The sequence below is a fragment of the Geotrypetes seraphini genome, chromosome 11, assembly GCF_902459505.1.
Source record: "Geotrypetes seraphini chromosome 11, aGeoSer1.1, whole genome shotgun sequence".
Lineage (NCBI taxonomy): Eukaryota > Metazoa > Chordata > Amphibia > Gymnophiona > Dermophiidae > Geotrypetes > Geotrypetes seraphini.
The window spans coordinates 85,990,201-86,017,994 of record NC_047094.1 but is presented as its reverse complement, the minus strand read 5'-3'; the positions used below and the strand labels follow the sequence as shown (position 1 = coordinate 86,017,994).

The following is a 27,794-nucleotide window of genomic DNA, read 5'->3' as shown; positions in this document are numbered from 1 at the left end:
TGAACCAATTAACAAATTAAGTTAGATGCCTACTTCAGCTAGGTGTGCCAATCTAGGTACCTAACTGAAGACGTCCTTTATAGAATCAGGCCCTTACAGCTTGGGGGTGGGGGAGAGGAGGGCGGGGAGAAAAGCCAGCGATAGTCATTGCACAGTGGTAACATCTAGTGGCTGCATTTAGGGCTCTATGGGTTTTCTCTGACCATGGAATGTCAGTAACGTGAGAGACTTGATTAAGTTGGGAGGGGCACAAAATGTGTGAAAATCTGGCTAGTTGGGGTTAGAGGCTCATGATTCTAGACCTGTCTTGACGGTGATGGAATAACAGCACGCCAGACACCAGCGCGCCGACAATCGAGTGCTGACAATTTGGCGCAAGAAAGAAGCGCTCCGCGGGAAAACTTAGTTTTAAAGAGCTCCGACGGGGGGTGTGGGGGGAAATCCCACCACTTTACTGCATAGTGTTCGCACTGCCATTGGGGGGGGGGGTGCAACCCCCCACCACATTATAGAGAAAATAGAACTTTTCCCGAAATAATCAGAAAAAGTTCCGTTTTCTCTATAATGGAGGGTTCCAACCCCCCCCCAACAGCAGCGTGAACACTATACAGTAAAATGGGGGGGTTCCCCACTCACACCCCGCTTCGGAGCTCTTTAAAACTAAGTTTTCCCGCGGCGCGCTTCTTTCTTGCGCCGAATTGTCAGCGCTCAATTGTCGGCGTGTGACTGACTATGAACAGTCTTGACTCTAGTCAAAGCTGCTGAGTCCGAAAAAAGAAGAAGGAAAAAGAAAAAGGGAAATCAGTCTGGAATTGACAGAATCCCTAGATCGATGTGCCCAGTATGCAGAACCTCTGTAATATATCACAATATCCAAGCCAATCACCTCAAAGAGGAAAGCATCATATCAGGTTCAATGGCTTCCTGAGATATGGAAGGCCATCTAAAGGGGAAGTTATGTGGACTACTGTTAAACTGGATTATTAGTAAATAGGTCTCATTGCATAAAATAGGACCAATAATGTCAACAATGGCTTGATTACCCTATACTTGGCTCACTTTTATTACCTATAGCAGTGATTTTGATTTCTAGACATATTCCTTTTTTTCTTAAATCAAGTGATGGAGGTAAGGTTTCCAATTAGATCTAGATTTGCCCTTCAGGGTTGATTCAGTTGTGGGTTTACTCAACTGTATGCAAGAACTTGTAATCTTGCTTTTGTTAGGGAATGCAATGCAGTTCCTTGTGACCCTGGGCAAAGCACTTAACTCTCTCCACTGCCCCACTTAGATTGTGAGCCCACCAGGGAGTGAGAAAGTACCTGCATATAATGAGGGGCATAATCAAAACTTTAAAATGTCCAAAAACCTGCCTAAGTTGACACTTGGATGTCGTAGTAGCAAGGACGTCCAGGTGCCGATGATCAAAACAAACTTTCTGGACCTGCACTTCTAAGCTGTTGTGCATCCAGAGATCAAAGGGGCGTGTTGGGAGGTGTGTTATGGGCAGGAATCAGGCAGGCTTCCACCTGGATGTCTTGAAGCAATAATCAAAGCTTTTGCAGGACATTCTAGATCAGGGATAGGGAACTCTCGTCCTCGAGAGCCGTATTCCAGTTGGGTTTTCAGGATTTCCCCAATGAATATGCATTGAAAGCAGCGCATGCAAATAGATCTCATGCATATTCATTGGGGAAATCCTGAAAACCTGACTGGAATATGCGCTAAAATGCTGTGTGTGCTAAAAACGCTAATGCAGCTTAGTAAAACGAGCCCTTAGTAGTTTTTCTACAAGACTATACTGTAACCCAGGGGTCTCAAAGTCCCTTCTTGAGGGCCGCAATCCAGTCGGGTTTTCAGGATTTTCCCAATGAATATGCATGAGATCTATGTGCATGCACTGCTTTCAATGCATATTCATTGGGGAAATCCTGAAAACCCGACTGGATTGCGGCCCTCAAGGAGGGACTTTGAGATCCTTGCTGTAACCTGTATGCACGGTTGGTTTAACCATTCCACAACCTAGGGTGGTAGCCTCTGGGGGGCAGCAAAGAGCAGGTGCAGATAAAGCCAAACAATAGATCTTGGCAGCTACATCAATTCAATGATCCATCAATACAGGCTTTTACCTGCAGGGAAAATGGACAACTTTCAAATAGCCAATTTAGCTGGGATTTGCAAATTGCTTTCATTTTATAGATCACGTAGTCTATAAGTTTTAGAAAAATACCATTTTAAAAAATGACATTTTGAAAGGATCATTCTGAAAGAGTGGGGTTGGAGTGATTATGACTGCTGAATTTAATTATCAAAATCTTGGGAGGCCTCATCCCCCTCACTCCCACCTTCTCCACTCTCCCTCTCCCAGATCCTGAACTAAGGGGGAGAATAAGGTTGAAGTTTCATCCAAGGTGCCTGACAGTGGCATACCTGCATTAGTCGCCACCCAGAAGAGAACATCCCCTCTCCCGAGACTATGGGGGGGGAAGGTGTGGGTTGGTGGTCCAGAACGGGAAATTGATACTGGGGGGGGGGCAGGCAAAGTCAACAGCTGCACACACCAGACCGTGGCACTGTGACTTCTTCCTGGCCGCACCCATCATGTCCTTGGTGCACCACTGGTGTCTAAAGCCCTTAAGGTGGCCCTGCATTAAGATCGGAAGGCACATGTAGTTTTGTATATTCCTGTCTTCAGAAAACTTCAATTGAAGAGACTCCAATCTTTTCAACTGTAGAACCAGATATCTTAGATCAACTTCCATTACAAATTAGTCTGGAAAGGACACTACAGTATATTTAAAAACCTTTTGAAAGGCTTTTTATTTATCAGGGCATTGGAAAATTTATTGCAGAAGATGAGGCTTATTTTCAAAGTACATAGTAACATATGTATCTTTGTAAATCTAAGGAACTTTGTAAGTCTATGTACTTTGAAAATGAGCACTGATGTGATGCATTTTCTGGCATCTGTTGGCAATTGCATGTAATAAATTTTGTAAATAGATGGTGCTAATCATATAAAACTGAATTGATAGCTTCTGCGTTCTAATATAGTCAATAGTCTCCTCTTATGAAATTCAGTGGCATTATCTGATCTGCCCCAAAACACACACTGGGAAAAAATTAACCACGCAAGGGTGAATCAAAAAATCAAGGATAATCCAATCACAGTAAAAAAGATCGCCTAACAGTTCACTTTCATAACTTTTTCACAGTATAGCCGTAAGTGCTCAGAACCGTTATTGGAGAGAGACTACAACAGTTATAAAAATGTTGTATGCTTGCCTCTCTTGGTCAATCACAGCACTTTCTCTTTTTTTTATTATTTGTAAACCATGCTGTTGCTAAACCGAAGTGAAGTCAAAACTTTTTAATAAATATAAACATAAAGGTTTCTCGTTTATGCAATCATGCAATACTCAAACCGTTACCATCTAATATGTATTCAATTATTCATGCACGTAATTGAAACGGGTTTACAGAAGACTTGCGGGTTCTGATGCGTTTCGCCAGACTGGCTTCCTCAAAAAACCCACTTAGATCAACAGGAATGACCAAGTGGTTTGCTCTTTCATTTCACGTTCTTCTCATCATATTTAAGGGGAGGGGCCTTAGGCATCTGAGCCAATCAATGCCTTAGGCCCCTCCCCATGCATCACATGATGCACCAAGGAGGGGATCGGTGGGCCCCAGAGCTGGAGGGACTGAGCCTCCCTCCTGCTCTCTTGAGACAAAGGTACTGGGGAGGGTGGGGGAGCATCCAGTAGCAGGAGGGAGTGGGTATTCCTCCTGCCGTTTTGGGGGGAAGTAGGGGATAGTTCAGGGGGAGGGGAGCATGGCATGGGGAAAAGGACTCCGTTGGCAGGAGGGAGTGGGCATCCCTCCTGCCAATTTTTTCTCGTGTGAGGGGTCAGCATGACAGGAGAGAGTGGGCAAAACTCCTGCCATTTACATTGCTCATAGAAAGGGGGATCAGTCTCTGGTGCTGTTTTGTTGGGGGATGTCGGGGAGGGTCATTATCAGAGGGGGGGGCTTTTTTCTTTTTTTTTAATGAGACAGATATTGTGCGCCTGTAACACACCCACGACATCTGTCCATTAAACAAACCAAAAAAAAAAGGTTTTTTGCCCTGAACAGCTGAGGGAAGGAGGCTTCCCCTTCCTCTCAGCTGTTTGGGCTTCCCCTGACGGTTCTGCTCATGTGTGAGAGTCACTCTCAAAATGATCAATCAGATAGAAGAGACAGGGGATTACGACGAGCCTCCATGCAAATCATTTGTATGCAAAAATATTTGCGCATCAATAGCTTTTAGAATTGGCCAAAAATCGGATCAGAGCAAACCCACGTGGGCTTACTGATTCTGCTTAGTGCATCTAGCTCTGTGAGATTTGAACTCTGGCTACTCTGATTTTCAGCCTGCAACTCTACCACTCTACTCCCTTATTTTTCTGGCTTCTGACACTCTATTACTTTTTATGACTAACCTGGGAAGTAAACTGGGCAGCTTCCTGGGGTGGATCACTCTTGCTGTCACCACAGACGTTGCCACGACGGATATCCTTCACCGACACGTTCTTTACATTAAAGCCCACGTTATCACCAGGCAGAGCTTCACTCAGTGCCTCATGGTGCATCTCCACAGACTTTACCTCAGTGGTGATGTTCACGGGAGCAAAGGTTACAACCATACCAGGCTTCAGGACACCAGTCTCCACACGGCCTACAGGCACCGTGCCAATACCTGCAAGAGAAGACGTGATAGTGTGATGAGATGATGGCAAGAAAGGAAGGAATGGCTATGCATTATATGCTCGATCACTTTGCTCCTCGACCTCCCCCAATAAACATTTTCATTCATTCTCTAGTAATCTCACATATTGACTACTGCAATTCATTATACCAAGGCATTACACAGAAAGAAATGCAACGATTATAAATTTAGCAAAACACAGCAATTAAACTCATCTATAAAGCAAAAAAATTCGACCATGTCACTCCCCTCCTTTGTGACGCCCATTGGTTACCTCTCTCGCACTGCATCACCTTCAAAATTCTCCCTACCTTCAAAACAAAACACGCTAACGTCCCAGCTTTTATAGATAAACATCTGATCCTTTACTCTTCTACCAGAATGCTACGCTTCAACAATCAGAATCTGTTAGTGATTCCATCCACTTACAAAATATTTTACAACTCCATCTGAAAGGCAATTTTTTTTTAGTCACCGCTCCTACACTTTGGAACGCCCTTCCCCTTCAGATCAAACTAGAACCGTCTCTGGAAAAATTCTAATCCAAAATCAAAACTTTTCTCTTTAGGATAATTTGAAATGATTTGTAAAAATCTATAGTGAACCCATCACCACCTGGAGTGGATCCAACTCTAAGGGACTTCAACGCTACTTGTAGTTCTTTCATTGATATATGCGTGTCAAGAGTTCCTTTTATATGCTCGGGAATTATATGACCCTTAATTAACTTCAAAAACTCTAAACCCTCAAGTTCTTTGTTTGAATAAAGCTCAGGAGACTATAAAGCTTGATATTTCTTTAAAGACGCATTTAATACCTGAGACCCCTCCCTTCCTTTTCAATATAGGACAACGTCTCAGCATAGAACAACAAAACAATTCCTTAGAAGCGACCCCTTCCCTCTCATATTTTCCATACCCCCACTCACCCCCTTTTGCTTTCATTTTTATCCCGATGTATTTTTTTACTCCCTTTTGTCCTTTCCTTCCTATCGTGTTAGTTTTTGTCAGTCCTCGAATCCCCTCTTTATAGTTAATTTTACTTGTCATTGTTTTATTTAATTTTATACTGTATGTTTTTATATATTACTTATTGTAAACCGTTTAGTTAGTTAGTACCTGATAAATGATATATCAAATATCTAATAATCTTGGAAGACTGGAAGCGAAGCCATGAAGCAGACATGAGCATCCTAAGTACCAAATCTAGGATTTCAAAAAAAAAAAAAAAATGCTATCCAGTTTTATTATGTTTGTTACAAATGAGTTGTGGCATCTGAAACTGTTATACAACAAAGAAAAATGGGGAGACCCAATGATCCACAGTGAAAACAATCCACCGATGAAAACAAAAACTGTGGATACAGATGTTCTGGAGAAAATTTATTAAACACTGACATATAAAACCATGAAAATTCAATTAAACAAGTACAATGATAAAAAATACTGTGATAAAAATCCAACCTGACCCTACACGGTCCGTGTTTCGGCGAACACGCCTTCCTCAGGGGTCCAATGGTTTGCAACCTCACATATAAAGAATTGGACTGAAAACAGATGCTGATGGAATTGGTGTGAAGGGAAAGGAGAGAGAGACATAAGGGGGAAGGATACTGGATGGAATTGGGTTGGAGGGAAAGAAAGGGGGCAGATGCTGATGGAAGTGGGGGGAAGGGAGAGGAGAGAGTGAAATGCCAGACCATGGGCGTGTGGGAGAAGGAAGGGAAGAACAGGAGAGAAATGCCAGACCATTGGAGGAGGGACCTTCCTGCACTTCAGTGTGGCTGCCGACTCTGCTTCGGAATAAGTACGGCAGCCGCGCTGAGGTGCAGGTGCCATTTAGAGCAGCTCGGAAGGTTCTGGATCCAGCCGGCTGTGTACTCCCCTAAGGCTGGCACCCGGGGCGGTCTGCCACTGTATGAGGGGACAAAAAATAATAAAAAGAATGGATAACTTGACCGATTTAGACATATCATACAATTATAACCATAAAAATATGTCGTAAAATGTAATTCTAAACTCAAAAGACTCCAGATGAAAAGCAGACTATAGAAAGGAAACCAGTAAAGACCGGGTAGATGAAAAGTGAAACCTGGGAAAGATCTAAATTATTCTTCAAATGAGCTTCTATTAAAACCAAAGAATAAAACCACAGCACTCGGGAAAGTAAAAAAGGGAGAGTAAAATGGACTTAACGAAAAGGTCTCTGCACTGAGAGATAAACTCGTACGCAGAATAAATGTGAACAAGCTTCAGTGGGGCTATGATATTTGATCTGTTGAAAGAGGCGCCAAAACAGTGTCGGCAGTGGATTGAATGCACACTGATAGGGGAGGGGCATCGGGCTGTTAAAAAAGGCTGCTTTAATAAATAAATGAAAATACTGGTGAAAAACTAAATAAAAAACCAAAACCATGATAAAATGCCGAACCTGACTGCAAGTGGTAGTGAAAGTAGCATAAGGCACCCGTAGTACTGTTAGTGCCAGAGCTGCTAAGAATAAAGAACCGTGCTGTACATGAGGAGAAAAAAGAAAGAATGAGGTGATAAGATGTAAAGTGCTGGCCCCTCACTGCACCACTTGATAAAACTAAGGAGCGATGTTCTAGAGCAGGGGTGCCCACACTTTTTGGACTTGCGAGCTACTTTTAAAATGACCAAGTCAAAATGATCTACCAACAATAAAATTTAAAAAAAACACAAAGTACACTGTACGCATAGAAAATGTTGCACACTGTACGCATAGAAAATGTTAATTATTATTCCTATTCCAGGGTTTTTCAAAGAGGTCAAAGCAGATGACTCTATGCACTATCACCTCAGTAACAACCATACAAAAATAGACAAATACACCCCCTCCCTTTTTACTAAACCACGATAGCAGTTTTTAGTGCAGGGAGTTGCGCTGAATACCCAGCGCTGCTCTCGACGCTCATAGGCTCCCTGCGCTAAAAACCTCTATTGCGGTTTAGTAAAAGGGGACCTTAGTGTAAAATATAGACATCAGATATAAATTCAGACACATTTTGATCGCTAAATTTAAAATAAAATCATTTTTCCTACCTTGTCTGGTGATTTCATGAGTCTCTGGTTGCACTTTCTTCTTCTGACTGTGCATCCAATCTTTCTTCCCTTCTTTTAGCCTGTATGCTTCCTCTCCTCTAGACCTCATTCCCTCCCCAACTTTTCCTTCCTCTCTCCCTGCCCTTTCTTTCTCTCTGCCTCCCTTTCTTTATTTTGTTTCTCTTCTTTCCTTCTGTCTCTCTCCCTGCCCTCCCCCAAGCCACTGCCATCGGGGACCAGGACCCAAACAGCCACCAATAACAGGCCCGAAAGCCGACGATGCCCCAGGCTCTCCCTGCTTTGGCCGACCAGCATTCCTCTCCCCGACGTCAATTTTGCCGTCGGGGAGAGGAAGGCTGATCGGCCCAAGATCGCGATCGACCTATTGGGGGAAATGCTGTCGGGTCCTGCCTTCGCGGGAACAGAAAGTAGGCAGGACCCGGCAGCAAGAAGAGCAAATGCTTCATTAACCTGTCTCCCGCCTTAGCCCATAGCGAACGCTTGCTTCAGGGCTCTCAACATGTGCGTGCCGGCTTCCGTTCGAAACCGGAAGTTATGTCCGGGGGGGCGGGGGAGAAGGAAAGCCAGCACGCACATGTTGAGAGCCCTGAAGCAAGCGTTCGCTATGGGCTAAGGCGGGAGACAGGTTAGTGAAGCATTTGCTCTTCTTGCTGCCGGGTCCTGCCTACTTTCTGTTTCCACGAAGGCAGGACCCCGCAGCATTTCCCCCAATAGAGCCCCGGAGCATAAGATCGCTACGGGCTGAAATCTCTAAGCCGGGTTTTTGGTTGTTTTTTTTTAAATATGTTCAGCAGCGGTGGCAGCAGCAGATGATAGCTGGGCGCTCGTCTAAATTAGCTGGGTGGACCGCCCAGCTAAAAGGCCCTAGGGAGAACACTGAACATAATCCTTCTATACCACCACAATCAGACAATTTCTGGGCAGTTTACACTGAAGAGAGCTGGACAATCAGAAAAATACAAATAGCAAAAGTATAACATATTTCTTAAGAATAGTCAGAGTAAAATTATTGTAATTAGTATAACTCAAGCAACCCCTACTCATTTTTATGACAGCCTCACTCCCACTCCCATCATATAAACACACCACAAAGTCTCTAGCTCATAAGCAAGGATTCATTCACCACAGCTTTATCTTCTCCTCTGAGAACTCTCCATTTTCCAGAACTTTTTGGAAGGGACACTCCAGGTGCCTGTTCCTTTTGGCCATGAGAGAGCAGTGTCCAGAAGATGTAAGGGTCATCCTCAGGGAATGTGTGCAGACTCCTTACCTCCAATCTTGTACACATCCTGCAGGGGGAGGCGCAAGGGCTTGTCTGTGGGGCGTGTGGGAGGCAAGATAGTGTCCAAGGCCTCTAGCAGGGACACTCCACTGGCATTTCCTTCTTTACGCTCCACCTTCCAGCCTTTGAACCAAGGCATCTGAGGAAGAGAAAAGGAAGGTTAAGTATGGGGGGGGGGGCGGGAGTATATGCAAGGGGCTGAGCTTTCACTCCTCCATACACTAAAGTTACTTCTAGATATTCATCTTGAAACGCTGTCCTTAGATTTTGGTGGAAGTCCCGGGGATGTTCTTTCGCAATGCAAATGATTACAGGAAAAACAGAAAGTGAGATTTCAGTGCACAACTGAACAGAATTTTCTAGCTTTCAATCAAGTTACCAACTGAATCCAGACTCACCTAACAGCTGTGATCCAGTCCTGGGTTTATCCCACTGCATGCATGTCAGGCAAATGTGGAATCAACTGGCAACCCTAATTTTAGGTTATCCATAATAAATATGCATAAAATAGCTTTCAATGCACTGGATAGTTAGTATGTGTAACTCCCAACAGGATAAGGGGCTCCCAACATAAGTTTGGTATTCATACTAATGTGATTTCCAATGCAAACAAGCCTGAAAGTGGTAATCTCAGGACTGGATTCCTTTTTTCCTTAGGACATGGAGCCAATTGGTAGAACTGAAACAAGTTTAACACTCTTGAAATGGGTCTACAACAATTGATAGGAAGACAGGAAAGGACAAATATTCAGTTGAGGGCGGGGCATTGCCTCTCCTCGCTCCCCACTAGCTCAGCATTGCTCCCTTGCCAAGCCTGACACCCCTTCACGCACTCCCGTCCCCCACACCTGGGCTTGCCATCAGAGAATCACGGCAGTGGGAATCCCCAATCAGCTGAATGGGGATTCTCTTACTGCGTCAGGGATCCCTCCGGCCAACCATCGTAAAAAAGGTAGGGGGGTCATCGGAGGCACGGGGGGGGGGGTGGCAGGAAGGAGTGGGCAGCTCTCCCGCTGCTGTGGAGGGGGGGGTTGCTTGACTTTGGAGGCGGAAGGAAGTGGGCATCCCTCCTGCTGATCTTCGATTTTTTTAATGTGTGTGTGTGTTTATTCTGCACATGTGCTGATCGCTATCAAATTTAGCAAACCTTTGTTAATGTCTGCCAAAAATTTACAAGCACATTTTTTGAAGAATGACTCGCCTTTTTGAAAACACTTCTTTTCTCTACACCTCAAACTCACTCTAAGCCTAGCTTTAAATAGGTAAAAATATTTATCCACCTGTTATTTTAAAAACTAATCAGAAACCCCTCATAAAATGCTATGGAAGTGTGTATATGTGTGTGATCCTGCCTGGATGAGAAGCATTGTGTAACGAATACAGCCAATCGCTGTTAATGCCCATTATTATTATTAGGGATCAGCGCATTAGTCAGGAACCTCTTCAGCACAGTGTGAACAACCTCTGCAGATCTTCCTCAGTGATCAAACTGTGAAAAGCTAAAGTCTGTTCCAAGAATAAGATTAGCCATCTTTACTAGCAGCATAGTAAAAGTGTCATCATACAGACTCTCTCTTTCTGATCTAATTCTGCTGCAGAGCTAGGGATTGTGTGAGTCAATGGGTTTCTAAATTCTTACAGCTAGTATCAGTCCAAACATGTCCAAAATTCACAAAACATCAGGACAGCTACTAGAATTAGAATAAACACCATTTTCATATTATACACTGTCCTGGTACTGCCCGATGCAGAGAAAAAATTTACGAATCGATTCAGCCTATTGAATTGATTTTTCGATTTTGATTTTCATGCCCAAGTGGGTGTTTTAGGTTTTTTTTTCAAACATCTTGGTGGGTTTATTTTGTAGCCTCTTTACCAACCCTACCCCCCTCCCTTTGCCCTCTCCAACCCCACATCAGCGCTGTGGTGTAAACAAAATAAACAAACAAAAAAGACTTTTCCTCTTTCTGTTAGGTCCTAGCTCATGTTCGCTGTCTAACACCAGCTCTGGCAGGATACACATATCAAATCTGACATTGTAATCACAAAATAGAAAATAAAATTATTTTTTATACCTTTTGTTGTCTGGTCATTTTATTATTCAAATCACATTGGTCCCAGGCTCTGGTTTCTGTTTGTCTTCTGTTAACTCACTCACCAGGGTCTCCTGCCCATTTGACATTTTCTTCTTTTCACCATCCCTCTTCCATCTCTGTACCTTTCCTTCCACTGCCATATCCAACATTTCTTTTCCACTGTCTACCATCTCTTTCTTTCTCTCTCGCTGCCTTGTGCCCTGGGTCAAACCTCTTTATTCCCCTCCATGCAGCATCTCTCCCTTCCTCCCCTCCATTATCATGTAAAATATTTCTCTCTCTCTCCCCATGCACCATCTTTCCCTACCCTCCACCCTATGTCCAATATTTCAACCTCTCTTTTCCTCCATGCCATGTCTCCCTCCCCTCCACCACAAACAGGATTTCTTCCTCTCACTATTTCTACCTCTTGTTGAACTCCCTTCCTCTCCTCCACCCCATGTTCAACAATTCTTCCTCTCTTTCCCCATGTGCAGCAGCTTTCCATCCCTCCTATCCCTCTGTGCAGCACTTCCTGACCAACACCCCCTCCCTGAGATCCGACATACTGTCAGGTCTCCTAATGCAGCAGCAGCGGCGGTGGACGGCTAGCAGCCGCAGGCTGTGAACAGGCTGTTCATAGCCTGCCCCACCAGGGCTTCCCTCTGACATCATCTATGAAGTGGCAGAGGGAAGGCTCTGGCAGGGCAGGCCACGAGTAGCCTGTTCAGAGCCTGCATCTGCTAGCTATCCACTGCCACTGCTGCTGCTGCTTTAAGAGACCCTAGAGGTATGTTCACCAAATTGGTGAGTCCGATTTGGGGGGGAAACAAATTGATTCAAATCGGCAAATTGGGCAGCACTACTATATATGTCATTATGCCTCCCCCCAACTCACCTAGCCCCCCCCCCCACACACACACACACAGACTGGGTGATGACTGCAAATGAGTTAATTTTGTACAGACCACAGCAGGATAAGAATCTCACCTTTTGCCAGGGTATTCTAAAAATTATTGCAGTTTCTCAGATTCCCTGCTAATGACCTGGTAGAATTAGCAAGAATTGGAGAGACTGTGGATGTCCTTCAAGAGGTTCTGCTTAGACAAAGGATGAAAGAATATCTGAAGGAAGGAAGAAATTTAACCAAAATCAAAAGCAACGAGATGTGCTTGGACATTCTTTTTTTGTTGTTTTAAATAAAATTTTATTGACCATTTTGAATAGAATAGAAAAAGGAGCAAAAATGCACTAGAGCTTGAAAACAACAAAGAGAAATACACAAAACAGAGAAAATTTGAGCCTTATTTTTATCACACTCTCCCACCTCCCTCCCTGCCACCCAAAAAATAGATCATACAGCAGATAATAAAACAAGAAAACATCACTACTACTCCACCATGTCCCGAATTATTCATGCATAATCAGGTCCAATTGGATCAAAGTTCATGAGTGGGTTCAAAACAACCATGAATTTCATCAGTCAATTTTTCCAATTCTATCAAAGAGGTCAGCTTCAAGGACCAGTCCAAAGTGTTGGACCACTTGATTGTTTCCATTTCAGTGCAATAACATTTTTAGTAGCTGCAAATCAAAGTCTCTTAAAAAAACACTTGCCATCAACGTCCTTGCTTATTATTTAAACCTAATAAACACACCCGAGGATCTAAAAAAATGGGTGAGCACAGGCCCAGGCTCATAACTTGAGTAACTGAGGACCAAACGCTGTATCTTCTCACAAGTCCATCGGATGTGGAAAATAGTTCCTTTATCTAATAAGCAGCACCAGCATACATCAGTAGCAGAATGAGGAAACGTAGCCTTAATACGATCTGGAGTATAATACCAGCATGTAATAATTTTATAAGCATTTTCCTTGATCAGCACACACAGTGAAGATTTGGAAACCTCAAGAAACACTGTCTTCCACTCAGGCCTAGTAAGCTCAATACCCATATCTGCTTCCCAAGATAACATAAATTTGTATTTCGTAAATATACGATTGTTAAAAAATTGATACAACAATGAAATTGAACCCTTCAATTTGTCTAAGGCCATACACAAATTTTCCAATTTCCCAGAGCCATCCCTGTTTTCCTCTTTCTGTGATCTTTAGTAGTTTATGAAAGCTAACCTCTTATTCCTTAACTTCTCAGCTACTACTTTTGAGAACCAAAGCAGCCTTCTTTTCCTAAAAACATAAGAATTACCACTGCTGGGTCAGACCAGTGGTCCATCGCGCCCAGCAGTCCGCTCCCATGGTGGCTCCAAGATCAAAGATCAGAGCCCTAACTGAGATCAACCCTACCTGCGTACGTTCCGGTTCAGCAGGAACTTGTCCAACGTTGTCTTGAATCCCTGGAGGGTGTTTTCCCCTATAACAACCTTCGGAAGAGCATTCCAGTTTTCCACCACTCTCTGGGTGAAGAAGAACTTCCTTACATTTGTACAGAATCTATCCCCTTTTAACTTTAGAAAGTGTCCTCTCGTTCTTCCTACCTTCGAGAGAGTGAACAACCTGTCTTTTATCTACTAAGTCTTCATCTACTTGTCGACCAGTACTCCTAAGTCTCTTTCCTGAGGGGTCTCTCCAAGTACAGCCCCGGACATCCTGTATTCATGTATAAGATTTTTGTTACCAACATGCATCACCTTACACTTATCCACGTTAAACCTCATTTTCCATGTGGCAGCCCATTTCTCGAGCTTGTTTATGTTCTGTTGCAGGTCTTCGCAATCCGTTTGCATCTTCACTACTCTGAATAGCTTTGTATCATCTGCAAATTTAATCATCTCGCTCGTCATACCAATTTCCAGGTCGTTTATAAATATGTTGAAGAGCACAGGTCCAAGCACTGAACCCTGCGGCACTCCGCTCGTGACGCTTTTCCACTCCCGAGTATTGTCCATTTACCCCCACTCTCTGTTTCCTATCCGCCAACCAGTTTCTTATCCACATGAGTATGCCACACTGAATTCCATGGCTCACAATTTTTCGAAGTAGTCGTTCATGCGGAACCTTATCAAACGTATTCTGAAAATCCAGATATACAATGTCGACCAGCTCGCCTTTGTCTATCTGTCTGTTTACTCCCTCGAAGAAGTGCAACAAGTTCATCAAGCAAGATCTCCCCTTGCTGAAACCATGCTGGCTGGTCCTCATCAGACTGTGTCCGTCAAGGTGATCAATGATGCGGTCTTTTATCAGCGCCTCTACCATCTCTACTCACCGGTCTATAGTTTCCCGGATCTCCTCTCATACCTTTCTTGAAGATCGGCGTAACATTTGCCACTTTCCAGTCTTCCGAAATCCTTCCTGATTTGATCGACAGATTGGCTATTAGTTGGAGCAGTTCAGCTATAACCCCTTTCAGTTCCTTGATTACCCTCAGATGGATGCCATCTGGTCCCAGGGATTTATCATTTTTAAGCCTATCAATCTGCCTGCATACCTCTTCTAGACTGACCATCAACCCTGTCAGTTTCCCGTCTTCGTTTCCTGCATATAGCCAGTCAGCTTCCAGTATGTTGTGTATATCCTCTTCGGTAAATACAGATGCAAAAAAATGTGTTCAGTTTGTCGGCAATGGCTTTGTCCTCCTTTAGCACTCCCTTTATTCCATGGTCATCCAACGGTCCCACCGCTTCCTTCACGGGTCGTTTCCCCTTAATATATTGAAAGAACAGCTTGAAGTTTTTCACCTCTTTGGCAATTTTTTCCTCATAGTTTCTTTTGGCCCCTCTTACCGTCTTATGGCACCTTCTTTGATGCTGTTTGTGCTTTTTCCAGTTTTCATCCGTTTTTTACCTTTTCCATTCCTTAAACGAAGTCTTCTTGTCTCTGATTGCTTCCTTCACTGCTACAGTGAGCCACACCGGTTCCTTGTTCTATTTCCTCTTGGATCCCTTGTTGATAAGCGGTATATATAGATTTTGTGCCTCGGTGACCGTGTCCTTAAAAAGGGACCATGCTTGCTCTAGTGTTTTTACAGTGTTTATCCTCTTCCCCACCATGAGTCTCATCCCTTCGTAATCCCCTTTACGGAAGATCAGTGTCGTGGCCATCATTCTGGATCAATGTTTCACCCCTGTGTCCAGGTCGAATCAGATCTTATTGTGATCACTGGTTCCCAGTGTCCCTTCTACTTCTACATCTTGCGCCGGTTCTCATAGTCCATTTAGAATTAAGTCCAGAATTGAATTTCCTCTCATATTTTCCTTGACAAGTTGTTCCAGGAAGCAATCGCCCACAGCATCCAGGAACTTGGTCTCCCTACCGCAGCCGGAGATGCCAAGGTTCCATTCTATCCCCGGATAATTGAAGTCACCCATGATAACTGCGTTGCCTCTCTTGCAGTTGTGTTTAATCTCGTCCTTCATTTCTCCATCAATTTCTATGGACTGCCATGGAGGTCGGTAGTAGATGCCGATCTTAGTGTCCAGTCCATTTGTTCCCGGAATTTTGACCCATAGAGACTCTAACTTATCCTTCTGTTGTGGTGTGTTCTCTCCAGTAGACTCAATTTTCTCTTTGACGTATAGGGCAATGCCCCCACCTTTTTTACCCACTCTGTCTCTGCGGTATAGCTTGTATCCTGGCAACACAGTGTCCCAGACGTTTTCCTCATTCCATCATGTTTCTGTGATGCCGATGATGTCAAGGTTATCTTTTTGTGCCATAGCTTCTAGTTCACCCATCTTATTCCTTAGGCTCCATGCATTCACGTACATACACTTGAGTTTGCGGCCTGTTACTTTCTTGCATTTCCTTCCCTTTCGATCTGTCAGGATTTCTGCCTTGCCTTTGATCCAGTGAGTCTTCCCCGCTATCTTCCTGCACGGTGTCCTCTGGCTATACCGGTTCCCGAACCATCGACTCTCTGTCGACTGTCGGCTTTCCTCTTCTTCCTAGTTTAAAAACTTCTCAATTTCTCTCTTGATGTTGCTTGCAAGTAGCCTCATTCCGTCTCCACTGAGGTGGAGTCCATCCTTCCTGAATAGCTTGCTCTTTCCCCAGAATGTCGCCCAGTTGCACACAAAGTGGAATTCTTCTTTGCACCAGCGCCTCATCCATGCGTTGACTGCTTGCAGCTCCATCTGCCTCTTCTCATCGGCAGGATCTCCGAGAATGATACCCTCAGCGTTCTGGTCTTCAGCTTCCTTCCTAATATCTGGAACTGGTCCTTCAGTCATTCTCTGCTGTAGTTCCTGTTGCTCACGTTATTTGTCCCCACATGAATCACCATCGCCGTACTTCCTCTTCCACACTGTCGATGATCCTGTTGATGCGGCTCACTATGTCTTCTTATCTAGGCTCCTGGTAGGCAGGTCACCAGCCGATCCTTTCTTCCTCCTGCTATGTGGCTGTTGACTTGTCTGATGATGGAGTCCCCCACGACGATCACTGTCCTCTCTGTCTTCTCTTGTCTCTCCAGCCACAGGTCCGTGACCTTGGAGTATGTCCATCTCTCTAGCCGTAGGTCCATGTCCTCTGTGCACTTCCATCTTCCCTCTACCTGGTGTTGGCTTGCACTGGACTCGTCTTCCTGTGGGTTCCCTCCGCTGTTTCCAGGAGTCGCTGTTGTGTCACCCATTTATTTCATGTGGTTGTCCTCCAGGTGGTCTTCACTCACTGTAGGTGTATCTTGGCTTTTCCACTGTTGCTTGTGATTTTCTACAGCCTCCCTGTATGCCTCCTCAATAAACTTCTCTAACTCTCAGACTTCTTCCTCAATGGTTTCCTCTGTCTTGAAGTTTTCTGCCTCTCTGTCCTCCTCCTCCACTGCTCGAAGTGCTCCAGTATTCTGCCTTCCAGGAGTCTTACTTGTTTCTTCAGGCCCTCCAGTTCCTCACATCGAATGCATACATAAGACCGACCAGAGGGGAGGTAGTCGTACATATGGCAAAAGGTGCAGAAAACTAGGTAGCTCAACATCCTGCTTCTGTCAGCTGCTTCCATTGCTGTCCATTTGTCGGTCTGCTGTCTGAAGTGGTTTCTCCCTGCTTAGTTGTTTCTTGAGTATCCTCTGTGTCTGCTGCGGTTGCCCTCTGCTCTGTTTGCTTATGTGTCCTCTGTGTCTGCTGCAGTTGCCCTCTGCTCTTCTATGCAGTGACTCGTCCCTCCTTAAGGACCTTCGCAAAGGTGCTCTCGCTAAGGCGAGCACCTCTAACACTTGCCTTCAACGCACGCCGAACGGCTAGGGCGCCACTGGCCCCTCCCCTTTTAAGGGGGAGCTCTGGTAGATGATGGGGTGGGCGGAGCTAACTCTCGCTGCTGCCCTTGCTCCATCCTGCTTTTCTCCTCTGATCCTCTCCTGCTTTTCTCTTCTTACTTTTACTTACTTGCCTCACAAAAGGTTTGTCACTCTTACAATTACTCCTTTCGCATTGCATTTCTACTCCTCCCAGACATTCACATCCAGACAAAAATTCCTTGACGTAAGCCCCCATCTGAACAAAGTTAGTTTTTTAAAAAGTCTAGAACCTTTACTTTTGAATGAGTCTTCTCTATACTCGTCTTAATGCCAGATGATCACCCACTGTAACATCAGAAACACTTTCCCCGTTTGTAAGCACTAAGTCCAGTATGACCCCATCCCGCGTAGATTCCATTACCAACTGCTGGAACAGTTCTCCTTGTAGAGAATCCAGGATCTGCCTACTTCTAGAAAACCCTGCAATAGGGATACCCCAATCAGCTTCCGGCATGTTAAAAACACCCATTAGTAAAACTTCCCCTTTTTTTAGATATATTCTGAACGTCTACTATTAAATTTCTGTCCACTTCTTCCGTCTGTGAAGAAAAGAAGGCCTATATATCACACCAATGTAAATATATTTACCATTCCCTCTTTCTAAATTGATCTACAGTGCCTCTTCCTTGCCCTGTAGATCCTGCAATTGTGTGGCTTTAATATGAACTTCACCATATAACGCTACTTCCCTTCCTTTTCTTTCTACCCTGTCTTTCTTGAACAGACTATAACCCGGTATAACTACATCCCAGTCATCGCTACTATATCCAACTCATCTTCTTCCATCACTGCTTCTAGATCCAAAATTTTGTTTCCCATACTTCGAGCATTAGTATATACTGCTTTCCAGACATTGTCCCCTTTTCCCATCCATGTAGAGGTATTCAGTGATTTACTTACCCAAGGGCTTTGATCACCCTTCCCCATCACTTCTAGTTTAAAGCCCTCTTCAGTAGATTAGCCAGCCTGTCATCGAAGACACTTCTTCTCTTCTTTGATAGATGTATACCATTCCTACTCAGCAGAGCTTCGAAAATCAACCCATAGTCCAGGAAGCCAAAATGCTCTCAATGACACCATCCATGTATCAAAGAAGGTAAAACAGAAGCAAGCCGGTCCGCCAAAACCTTCGTTACTAGCTTCACATCTACATTCAACAGAGAAATGGGCCTGTAGGAAGAACAAGAAGCAGGGTCCTTTCCAGGCTTAAGCAGGTCCAAGATCCCAACTTCCCGCATATTGGAATGGGGAGGGGGCAAGGAATTACCTGCCAATAACCTATTACCCATCCACACCAACAGAGGGCTCACCTCTCCACATAAGAGCTTATAAAACCAAGGAGTAAAACCATCTAGGCCAGGAGCACTGCCCGACTTTAAAGTTTTTATAGCCGTCAAAATTTCAACTGAAGATAACGGAAGCTCGAGCTTGGCATGCTCCTCCGAAGATAGCTAAGGCAAGTGCACCTGATCCAGATAAGAAGACACAAGATCCCTTGTAGGTGAATCAGTATAAAAAGTTTTATAAAAAGAATGAAATTCTTCCCTGATGATCCCATCCAGACCCTTTATTTTCTGAATAATATGCAATGCACATTTCCCCCACAAATTCCTTGCTAACATGGCCCCAGATTTATTGCTATTCTCAAAAAATAATTGTTTTAACTGTTGCCGCCTAAAATTTAACTTAGTCATATGTAAAGCATTCAGTTTTGCTTGGGTTTGTTGCAATTGTTGCCACAACTAGACAGAAGGCCGGCATTTATGCTGTTCTAGAGATACCAAAGGCAAGTGCCTCTGCTTCTGTTCACGTTTCTTCCTAGCTCCGCATTTAATATGCCCCCGTAAGACAGCTTTCAAAGCATCCCAAAGATAAGTACAGTCTGGTCTCCCAAGAAAGAATCATTCAATTTCCAAAAAAAATGCAAAGTAGGAGGAAGGCCCCCTAGCTTCACTTCCACTCAAATAGGGAATGATCAGAGATCTTAATAGGTGCTACGTGGGTATCTTTTAAGGTACTCCAATATTTTTGCGAACCCCATAGCTGATTAATCCTAGTATAAGTTTGCTTTGCATGAGAATAGAAGGTGAAATCCTTCTGAGTAGGGTGCTGTACACACCAAGCATCTACAAGTTCTAAACCACTTATCAAGCGAAGTAGAGCCCTCCTATGTGAACGGTTATATTCTCCCCCTCCCTTGGAATGATCCCAATTTAGGTCAGGTACCACATTACCCCCTCCCTCCAGAAAACAGCTCTTCTAGCAATTGATTCCAGGGGATCCTGTAGGGATCTATAAAAGTCTTCTTGATGTGTGTTGGGAGTGTAAACATTAATACAGTATTAATTTGCTGTCCCTGTAATTTCCCCTTAATTGTTAAGCAACACCCCTGTGCATCCTTATAAGAATCCTCCAAAATAATAGGACAGGAGGAACAAATCAAAATTGCAACGCCCCCTCCCCTCTGGACCATGAATCCCTTGAACCAAGAAAAAAAGAAGACTGCAATAAATGGAGCTCCCTGGGACCCAAATGCATCTCACTTTAAGCAATTAAGCTCATTAAATACAATACTGCATTTACCCTTATCACTGAGACCATTGACATTCCAGGATCCCAACAAATGAGTCAGAATTGTCTTCTGCTGACCACGACTGCCTGAGTTCCCCTCATATCAGCTCTCCCCCTATCCCCTTCCGCCCCCCCCTCCACTCCCCATTTTCTCACTTCTGGCTGAATCACAGCCAGGAAAAATCCTAGGAGAAAGATCTACCCTAACATGAGAATGAACAGACCTCCCCACGTAGCCCCCCCTCCATTATCCCCCACACATACCTACAAGCACACCATTATCACAACTATCATGCACACCCCATCCCCCTTAATCTACCATACTGTCCCTCTATAAAGTTGGAAAAGAGAGACCACAGGCATTCAAACAGAACCAAAACAAACTTCCTAACTAAAGTCCAAACATCATTTAGTAGGTTCAGTCCCCTGATGTCGTCATTGGGACTTGGCTTCCAATGTCCTGTGCCACCTCGTTTCCAGAGCTGGACCAGTGATTGAAGGCCTCGAAGTCCGGGCTTTCTTACTGGGCAGGTTCTCACAACCGAACTCCTCCAGGGATTTCCAGGCCTCTGCACAAGTCTGAACGCGTCTAGAGCGCCAGAAACAGTGATCAATAAACTCAAACAGTGAGTCACTCTCATCATATCTTTACTTTTTAGAAGAGTAATTTTAGACAGGTCCTGAAATATAGCAATCTTGCAATTTTCCCAGGTGAAATCACATAGTGCACATGCTTTTTTCCAACACAGATTCCTTAATCCGAAAATTAGAGAAACAGGCAATGATATCCCTCAGGTTGGAATCCACCCGAGGTTCCAAACTGCAGTGGACTCGAACAAACTGGATAGTAGGCATGGAATCCCCATTAGATTACTGTTCATCTGATTGCAACAGAAAATAACAAAGTTGCAAAACCACATTTTCACAATCTCGATATTGCTCCAGCTCAGGGATCCCTTTGAAATGTAGGTTATTTCTTTGGGATCTATTTTCTAGATCCTCAATTGCGTCAGGAATCATTGCATGATCCTTGAGAGCCTGCTATTCTGCTGATAGACATGTGTAATGTTGTGCCTCCATCTCATCCAATCTGGTCTCCACCAACTTCACATGACCCTCAAGATCTCCGCCAATGCCAATTGCACATCTGTGCAAACTCTTTGCATTTCAGTCTTAAGGGCTTGAAACCAGTGAGAAACATTTTTTGTGTGTTTTGTCCTCCCCAATATTGCTGGCGCACTCCGACTCAGCCTCTGAATCCGACAGCTCAGGCACCATCTTGTCCACCATGCCAGCAGTCTTCTGCACCTGCACTCGGCGATTACCATCATTTATGGCTGTAAACTAAAACTTTTCAAGTTTTTTCCTAGTCGACATCAACTCCAGGTAAGTTCACAGCACATCAGAAACAAAATTGACTAGGGAGGAGAAGCTTAAAACTGCAAAATATCAACTCTCTTAATGGAGCCGAGGAATCAGCCGTCCATTTCCCAGCAGTGATGTCACTTCCTCCTTTGACATTTGTTTAATGAATATGTTTTCTGTATCTTCTGAAGGCCTCTTAGAGCTTCCAAGTTACCTAGTTCTAGAAGGGATATTTTAGGACAGTCCTGGATTTCTGTTAACTTCATCCTGATGCATTATGGGACCTGCAATACTGATTTCAATAAGTAGAATTGGGAACTACAAATTCCACAATGCTTTGGGATGTAAGTTTAAAACCAGGACTGGCCAAAAAGGCTCCCTCTCTGAACTAGGTAACTTAGCCGTTCTGCACTCTTCATATATCAGTTTCCTGCAAACCTACTGGATACATAATGCAGACAGCAGTCACTGCCTAATCCAAAACATCAATATTCACAAACACAAGAAAATCTAAAACCTCACACAGGTTTTTGAAATGGAAAACTTGAAGCTGATGTTTACCAGAAATTGCTGCTGGTTGATATTCATTTATTCATAGTTTACATTGGGCTAGTAGCCAATCAGAATGTGTGTCTCACAGGAGGCTTTTTGCCTTTTTCTGAAAGCAGAAACTGGTAGATAAGAGGCAGGACCAGAGCCAGCTTTCTGGAACATTCCTCTCTCCATTTCCATGGCTGGTGGCCATGTTCTTTTTATAAAGAGAATTTAATAGGGTCAGGTGACACAGAAGCAGTCAGTATCCCTGATAGCAACAGGCTTTCATCAGGAAAGATTTCCACAATGTGAGTAACAGATCCAGAAGGAGACCAGACAAATTAACAGAAACAATGAGAGATAGCTTCAGTTTAATGTCCTGTAACATGCATGGTCTTGTGGGCCCACACACACACACACACAGGTAAGAAGTTTATATAGGGTCAAATTTTGCACTCACTTCCACTAATCTGAACCCTCTCCAGAACTACAGCCTAAGGAAAAATGAACTCAGTGCACCTAGAACCCTTCCCAGAATTACAGAGCCACAGAAATCCAGCCAATTTTTAAACACAAGCTACCTGCACACTTTGTTTGAATATCTGTGTATTCTGTACCGAGAGTAAGTACATGCTTTAACACAGAGTTAACTGATGGTGTAAAGTCTACAAACTAGGGCCATCTATAAGCATACATTCCTAAGAATGTATGTTTGCTCCACCTACAAATGACCCCAGGATGCCTCTCTTATAGGCAAACATACATGAGGAATGAATGTCCAAAAGAATGGACTAAAAATCAAAAATTCACTCGGCAAGACTGCACTCATTAAGCCTTTGAAAGTTTACCTCTTAAATAGAGATTATCAGACGTCCAGATTTCCCCGGACAGCTTTTCAAAACCCAGCACTTTGTCCGGGGCTTGGAACAAATCACTGTTGGGAGAAGCGCATCCTCGCATGTGCGGATGCCACGCTATGATGTCACACGCATGCGCGGATACGCTCCTGCCCAGTGAGACCAGGCAGTGGGGGGTGGGGCTAGGGCAGGATGTGGGGGTGCGGGACTGGGGCTAATGGTGTGGGGATGGGTGGAACTGGGCGGGACTGGGGGCAGGTGTAGGGGGTCCAGTAACCCCACTCTTAAAGCATTTCACAAATATCCTGACAGGACAGCCCTCCTTTCTGCACTTCTCCAGTACTTCATAAGCACTTTCTGATTAAGAGTTAAAGAAACAAAACTAGGAGCTAAAGTGCTTGTGTATCCTCTGTTGGTTTGAATGTCTGCCTTTACTAGTCAGAATTTGTAGCTCCTTTCTATTTTTTAATCTGTAAACCACTTTGTCCTGCTTGCCAGTTAAGATGGTATAGAAAGTACCAAAGAAATGAAATTTTTTTCTGTTTCTGTTGAGCCAGAACGAAAGCAAGTGAAATGCAAGTTCCAGCACTTGGGTGGCTCTGAATTCCAACTGAATCGTCCTGCTGAATGGGTAGATGACTCATGCTCATCTGAGTGGATTGAAATAGCTCTAAATGAATTGCTTGATAAATGTGATCCTGTCTCTCCTATAATCCAGGCTTCACACAGCCACAGCCATGATTGGGAGAGATGCTTCAAACCCCATACATAGGACTACCGTATGGCTGCAGAAAAAGGAGAATGGACTGAGACATCTGGGTTTTTACTTCCATTGCTTCAATGGAAGTAAAACCCAGATGTCTCAATTTGTCCTCCTTACTTCCACGGGAAGTAAAACCTGGATGGTAACCCTATGGCTCATCTACAATACCACACACAATACCACCAGAGCTCCTAATGATGTCAGAATACTTTCAGCTTACCAGGCAAGGTCCATTTTCAGTGATAAAACAAGTGGTGATAGGAACAAATTCCCAAAACCCACTGAAGTCAAACATGTTGCAACACGGTTAGGAACTTTGAAGTATCCTGAAAAGCTGCACTAAAGGAACATTCATAGTAACATAGTGAAAAAGTAGATGATGGACGAGAGATGAGCCATCTAGTCTATGCAGAAAGGTGGTTAGGGTTGTAATTATTGCAGAGTACAGACTACACCCCATGCCTTAACTGAGGGTGCAGAAAACACTTTTTAAGATAAACTGGGAGAGAACCCCTAAGAAACCAGCGTTTCTAAGATACCAGGTACATCATTAAAGTATTTTATTTCTTATATATTTTGAAATGTTGTTTAGTTTTGCTGGTTGGTATGAGAAGCATAATGGCAGATAAAGGTTAAATGGTTCATCCAGTCTGCCCATCTGCAGTATCCACTATCTCCTCCTCTCACTAAGAGATCCCAAATGCTTGTCCCACATTTCCTTACATTCAGACACAGTCTTTGTCTCCACCACCTCTACCAGGGGACTATTCCACGCATCTACCACCATTTTTGTAAAAAAATATTTCCTTAGATTTATCCTTAGCATATCATCTCTTAAGTTCATCCTATCCCCTCTCATTCCAGAGCTTCCTTTCAAATGAAAGACTCACCTCATGCGCAGTTATGCCACATAGGTATTTAAACCTCTTTATCATATTTCCCCTCTCCCGCCTTTCCTACAAAGTATACATATTGAGATCTTTAAGTCTGTCATAAGAACATAAGAAGTTGCCTCCGCTGAGGCAGACCAGAGGTCCATCTTGCTCAGCGGTCTGCTTCCGCGGCGGCCCATCAGGCCTAATTGCCTGAACAGTGTCCCTGACTAATTTTGTAACTGCCTCTAATCCTGTAATCCTATCCCTATAACCTACCTCTACTCCTATCTGTACCCCTCAATCCCTTTGTCCTCCAGGTACTTATCCAACCCTTCTTTGAAGCCCTCTATCGTGCTCCTGCTTATCACATCCTCCGGTAGTGCGTTCCATGTATCCACCACCCTCTGGGTGAAAAAGAACTTCCTGGCGTTTGTTCTAAACCTTCCCCCTTTCAATTTCTCTGAGTGCCCCCTTGTACTTGTGGTTCCCCATAATTGGAAAAATCTGTCCCTGTCTACTCTTTCGATGTCCTTCATGATCTTGAAGGTTTCTATCATGTCTCCTCTAAGTCTCCGCTTTTCCAGGGAGAAAAGCCCCAGCTTTTTCAGTCTGTCAGTATATGAGAGGTCCTCCATACCCTTTATTAGCTTAGCTCTTCTCTGGACTCCCTCAAGTACCGCCATGTCCTTCTCGAGGTACGGCGACCAGTACTGGACACAGTATTCCAGGTGCGGGCGCACCATTGCACGATACAGTGGCAGGATGACTTCCTTCGTCCTGGTCGTGATACCTTTCTTAATGATGCCCAACATAAGCCTTATGACAAAGACCACCAACCATTTTAGTAGCCTTCCTCTGGACTTACTTCATCCTGTTTATATCTCTTTGAAGGTCAAGGTGCAGTCCCCAGAACTGTACACCATATTCAAACTGAGGTCTCACCAGAGTCTTATACATGGGTATCCATACCTCTTTATCCCTACTGGCCATTCGTCTCCTTATGCATCTAAGCATCTTTCTAGATTTCGCCGTTGCCTTTTCAACCTTTTTGGCCGTCGCACACAAGTATAGCTCCTCTTTCATGCACAAAAATTCTTCACCCTTAACTTGTACAATTCCCTTGAGTTTTTGCAGCTCAAATGCATAACCTTGCATTTCTTAGCAATAAATCTTAGCATTCAAATTTCAGACCATTCCTTCAAGCTTCACTAGGTCCGTACTCATGTTATTCACACCATCAGGGATGTCTACTCTATTGCTTATTTTGGTATCATTCGCAAAGAGGCAAAAATGTTTTATAAAACAGGCCCAAGAACCGAACCTTGATGCACAATACTGGTAACATCCCTTTCCTCAGAGCTATCTTCATTGACCACTACCTTTTGCTGCCTTTTCATTCAACCAGTGCCTGACCCAGTCCGTCAGTTTGGGGCCCATCCCGAGGGCACTCAGTTTATTTATCAGATGCCTGTGTGGAACACTGTCAAAGGCTTTGCTAAAATCTAAATGCACCACATCTAGCGCACTCACTCTCTCCAATTTTCTGGTCAAAGCTATGTTGCCTCGGGTCCTGTAATCCACTAGATTATAAAAACATCACTATTCTATGTTTTAAAAGCATTTCCATTAATTTACTTACCACAGAAGTCAGACTTACTGGTCTGTAGTTCCCTACTTCTTCCTTACTTCCACTTTTGTGGAGAGGAATCACATTCACCTTTTTCCAGTCCTCTGGTGCCACTCCTGATTCTAGAGAATCATTGAAAAGGTCAGCTAGTGGAGCTGCCAGAAATTCCCTAAATCCCTTCAATACCCTAGGACAGGGGTAGGCAATTCCAGTTCTCGAGAGCCGCAGCCAGGTCAGGTTTTCAAGATATCCACAATGAATATGCATGAGATAGATTTGCATCTCAAGGAAGCAGTGCATGCAAATCCATCTCATACATATTCATTGTGGATATCCTGAAAACCTGACCTGGCTGCGGCTCTCAAGGACCAGAATTGCCTACCCCTGCCCTAGGATGTCCACCCTTCAGCCCCATTGGTTTATCCACCTTTAGTTTAGCTAGCTCATCACAAACACAATCCCTGAAAAAAAGATCAGGGTATAAAATACCTCATCTCTATTTATGTTTGTTTTTTGCGGTCCCACTCCCAGTACTTCAGCTTCTACATATTTCTCCCCTTCACCTTTGAATCTCACAATGCCACTTTTGCACTTCTTCCTGTCACCAATATATTATCTAAAAAATGTCTTGTTCCCCCATTTTACTGTGTTGGCTATTTTTTTCTTCCATTTTCAGCTTTGCTTTCCTGACTACTCGACCCACCTCTCTTAACTTTCCAGATATTTTTGCCTGACTTCCTCTTTCTGTAATCTTTTCTAATTTATGAAAACTAACCTCTTTTCCCTTACCTTTTCAGCTACTAATTTTGAGAACCAAAGTGGCCTTTACTTTTACTTACTTTCATTACAAAATGGTTTGTTGTCATTACAATAGCTCCTTCAGTTTTCCCCACCACTTTCCTGTCCAGAGAACAATTTATTGATGTAATCCCCTATCTGAACAAAGTTAGGTTTTTTAAAAAGTCTAGAACACTGTTCTTCAACCGGTGCCGGTCCGCGCAGGGCCAGTGAGATTGACGCAATTAAATTTCCTGCCCCGGTGGTGTTGGTGGAAATCTGCTGTTCCACCCAGCCTCGGGCGATCAAGATAGGCTGCCGACGTCGGGACATTCCCTCTGTGAGTCTCGCCTAAGCGGAAACAGGAAGTTGAAACAAAATAGGCGGGACTCAGAGAGGGAAGGTCCGGACGTCAGCAGCCTATCTTGATTGCTGCCCCTGCCAAATCGCCGAAGAAGGCCATGGGGAAGGTGCAGGTGGAAGGGAGAGAGCTGCAGATACAAGGGAGATGGTCAGCGTACGTGGGACCAGCGTGTGGACTGGGGCCATCGGCAGCGTCTGGGCTGAGAGTGCAGCGGGTTGAGCCCATGCGGCTGCGGGGTCGTGCCGTATTCGCTGGCTGCCACCGGGTTGTTGACAGCGTCCATGGGTGAGTGAGTAGTGCGGCACTGGCCCTGAGCTTTGCTGTATGCGGGCCACTCACTTTTGGAGACTCGAGGGTAGGGCGGCAGGTAGGGGCTTCGGGCTCATCTTGGGTGGCAGGGCCTGCGGTGTAATGCTGTTTGTGCCGGCTTGGGCGGGGCGGGGCCGCAAATGTGCAGGGTGCGCTGGAGCAAGATCATGGGGAGCCTTCGACAGTGGCTGTCTCCCCTCCCAGCAGCTCTCGTACTTGCCAGGGCAGTGATTCACTTCGGCAACTTCCCCTTTCCTCAGAGGCGGCAACGGACCCAAGGCTGCCTAAGGAAATCACTGCTGCAGACA

The 27,794-nt window shown here is 44.3% G+C and overlaps 1 protein-coding gene across 1 annotated transcript in view; it reads right to left on the bottom strand.

The window, feature by feature from the left end:
- Positions 1-27,794, bottom strand: part of EEF1A2 (eukaryotic translation elongation factor 1 alpha 2) — a 47,507-nt gene that overhangs the window by 4,990 nt on the left and 14,723 nt on the right. The window contains exons 5-6 of the mRNA XM_033914212.1: positions 9,104-9,254; positions 4,485-4,741 (exon numbers count right to left, since the gene is read on the bottom strand). Of these exons, the coding sequence (XP_033770103.1) occupies positions 4,485-4,741; positions 9,104-9,254 (408 nt within the window). The remainder of the gene's footprint in view (positions 1-4,484; positions 4,742-9,103; positions 9,255-27,794) is intronic.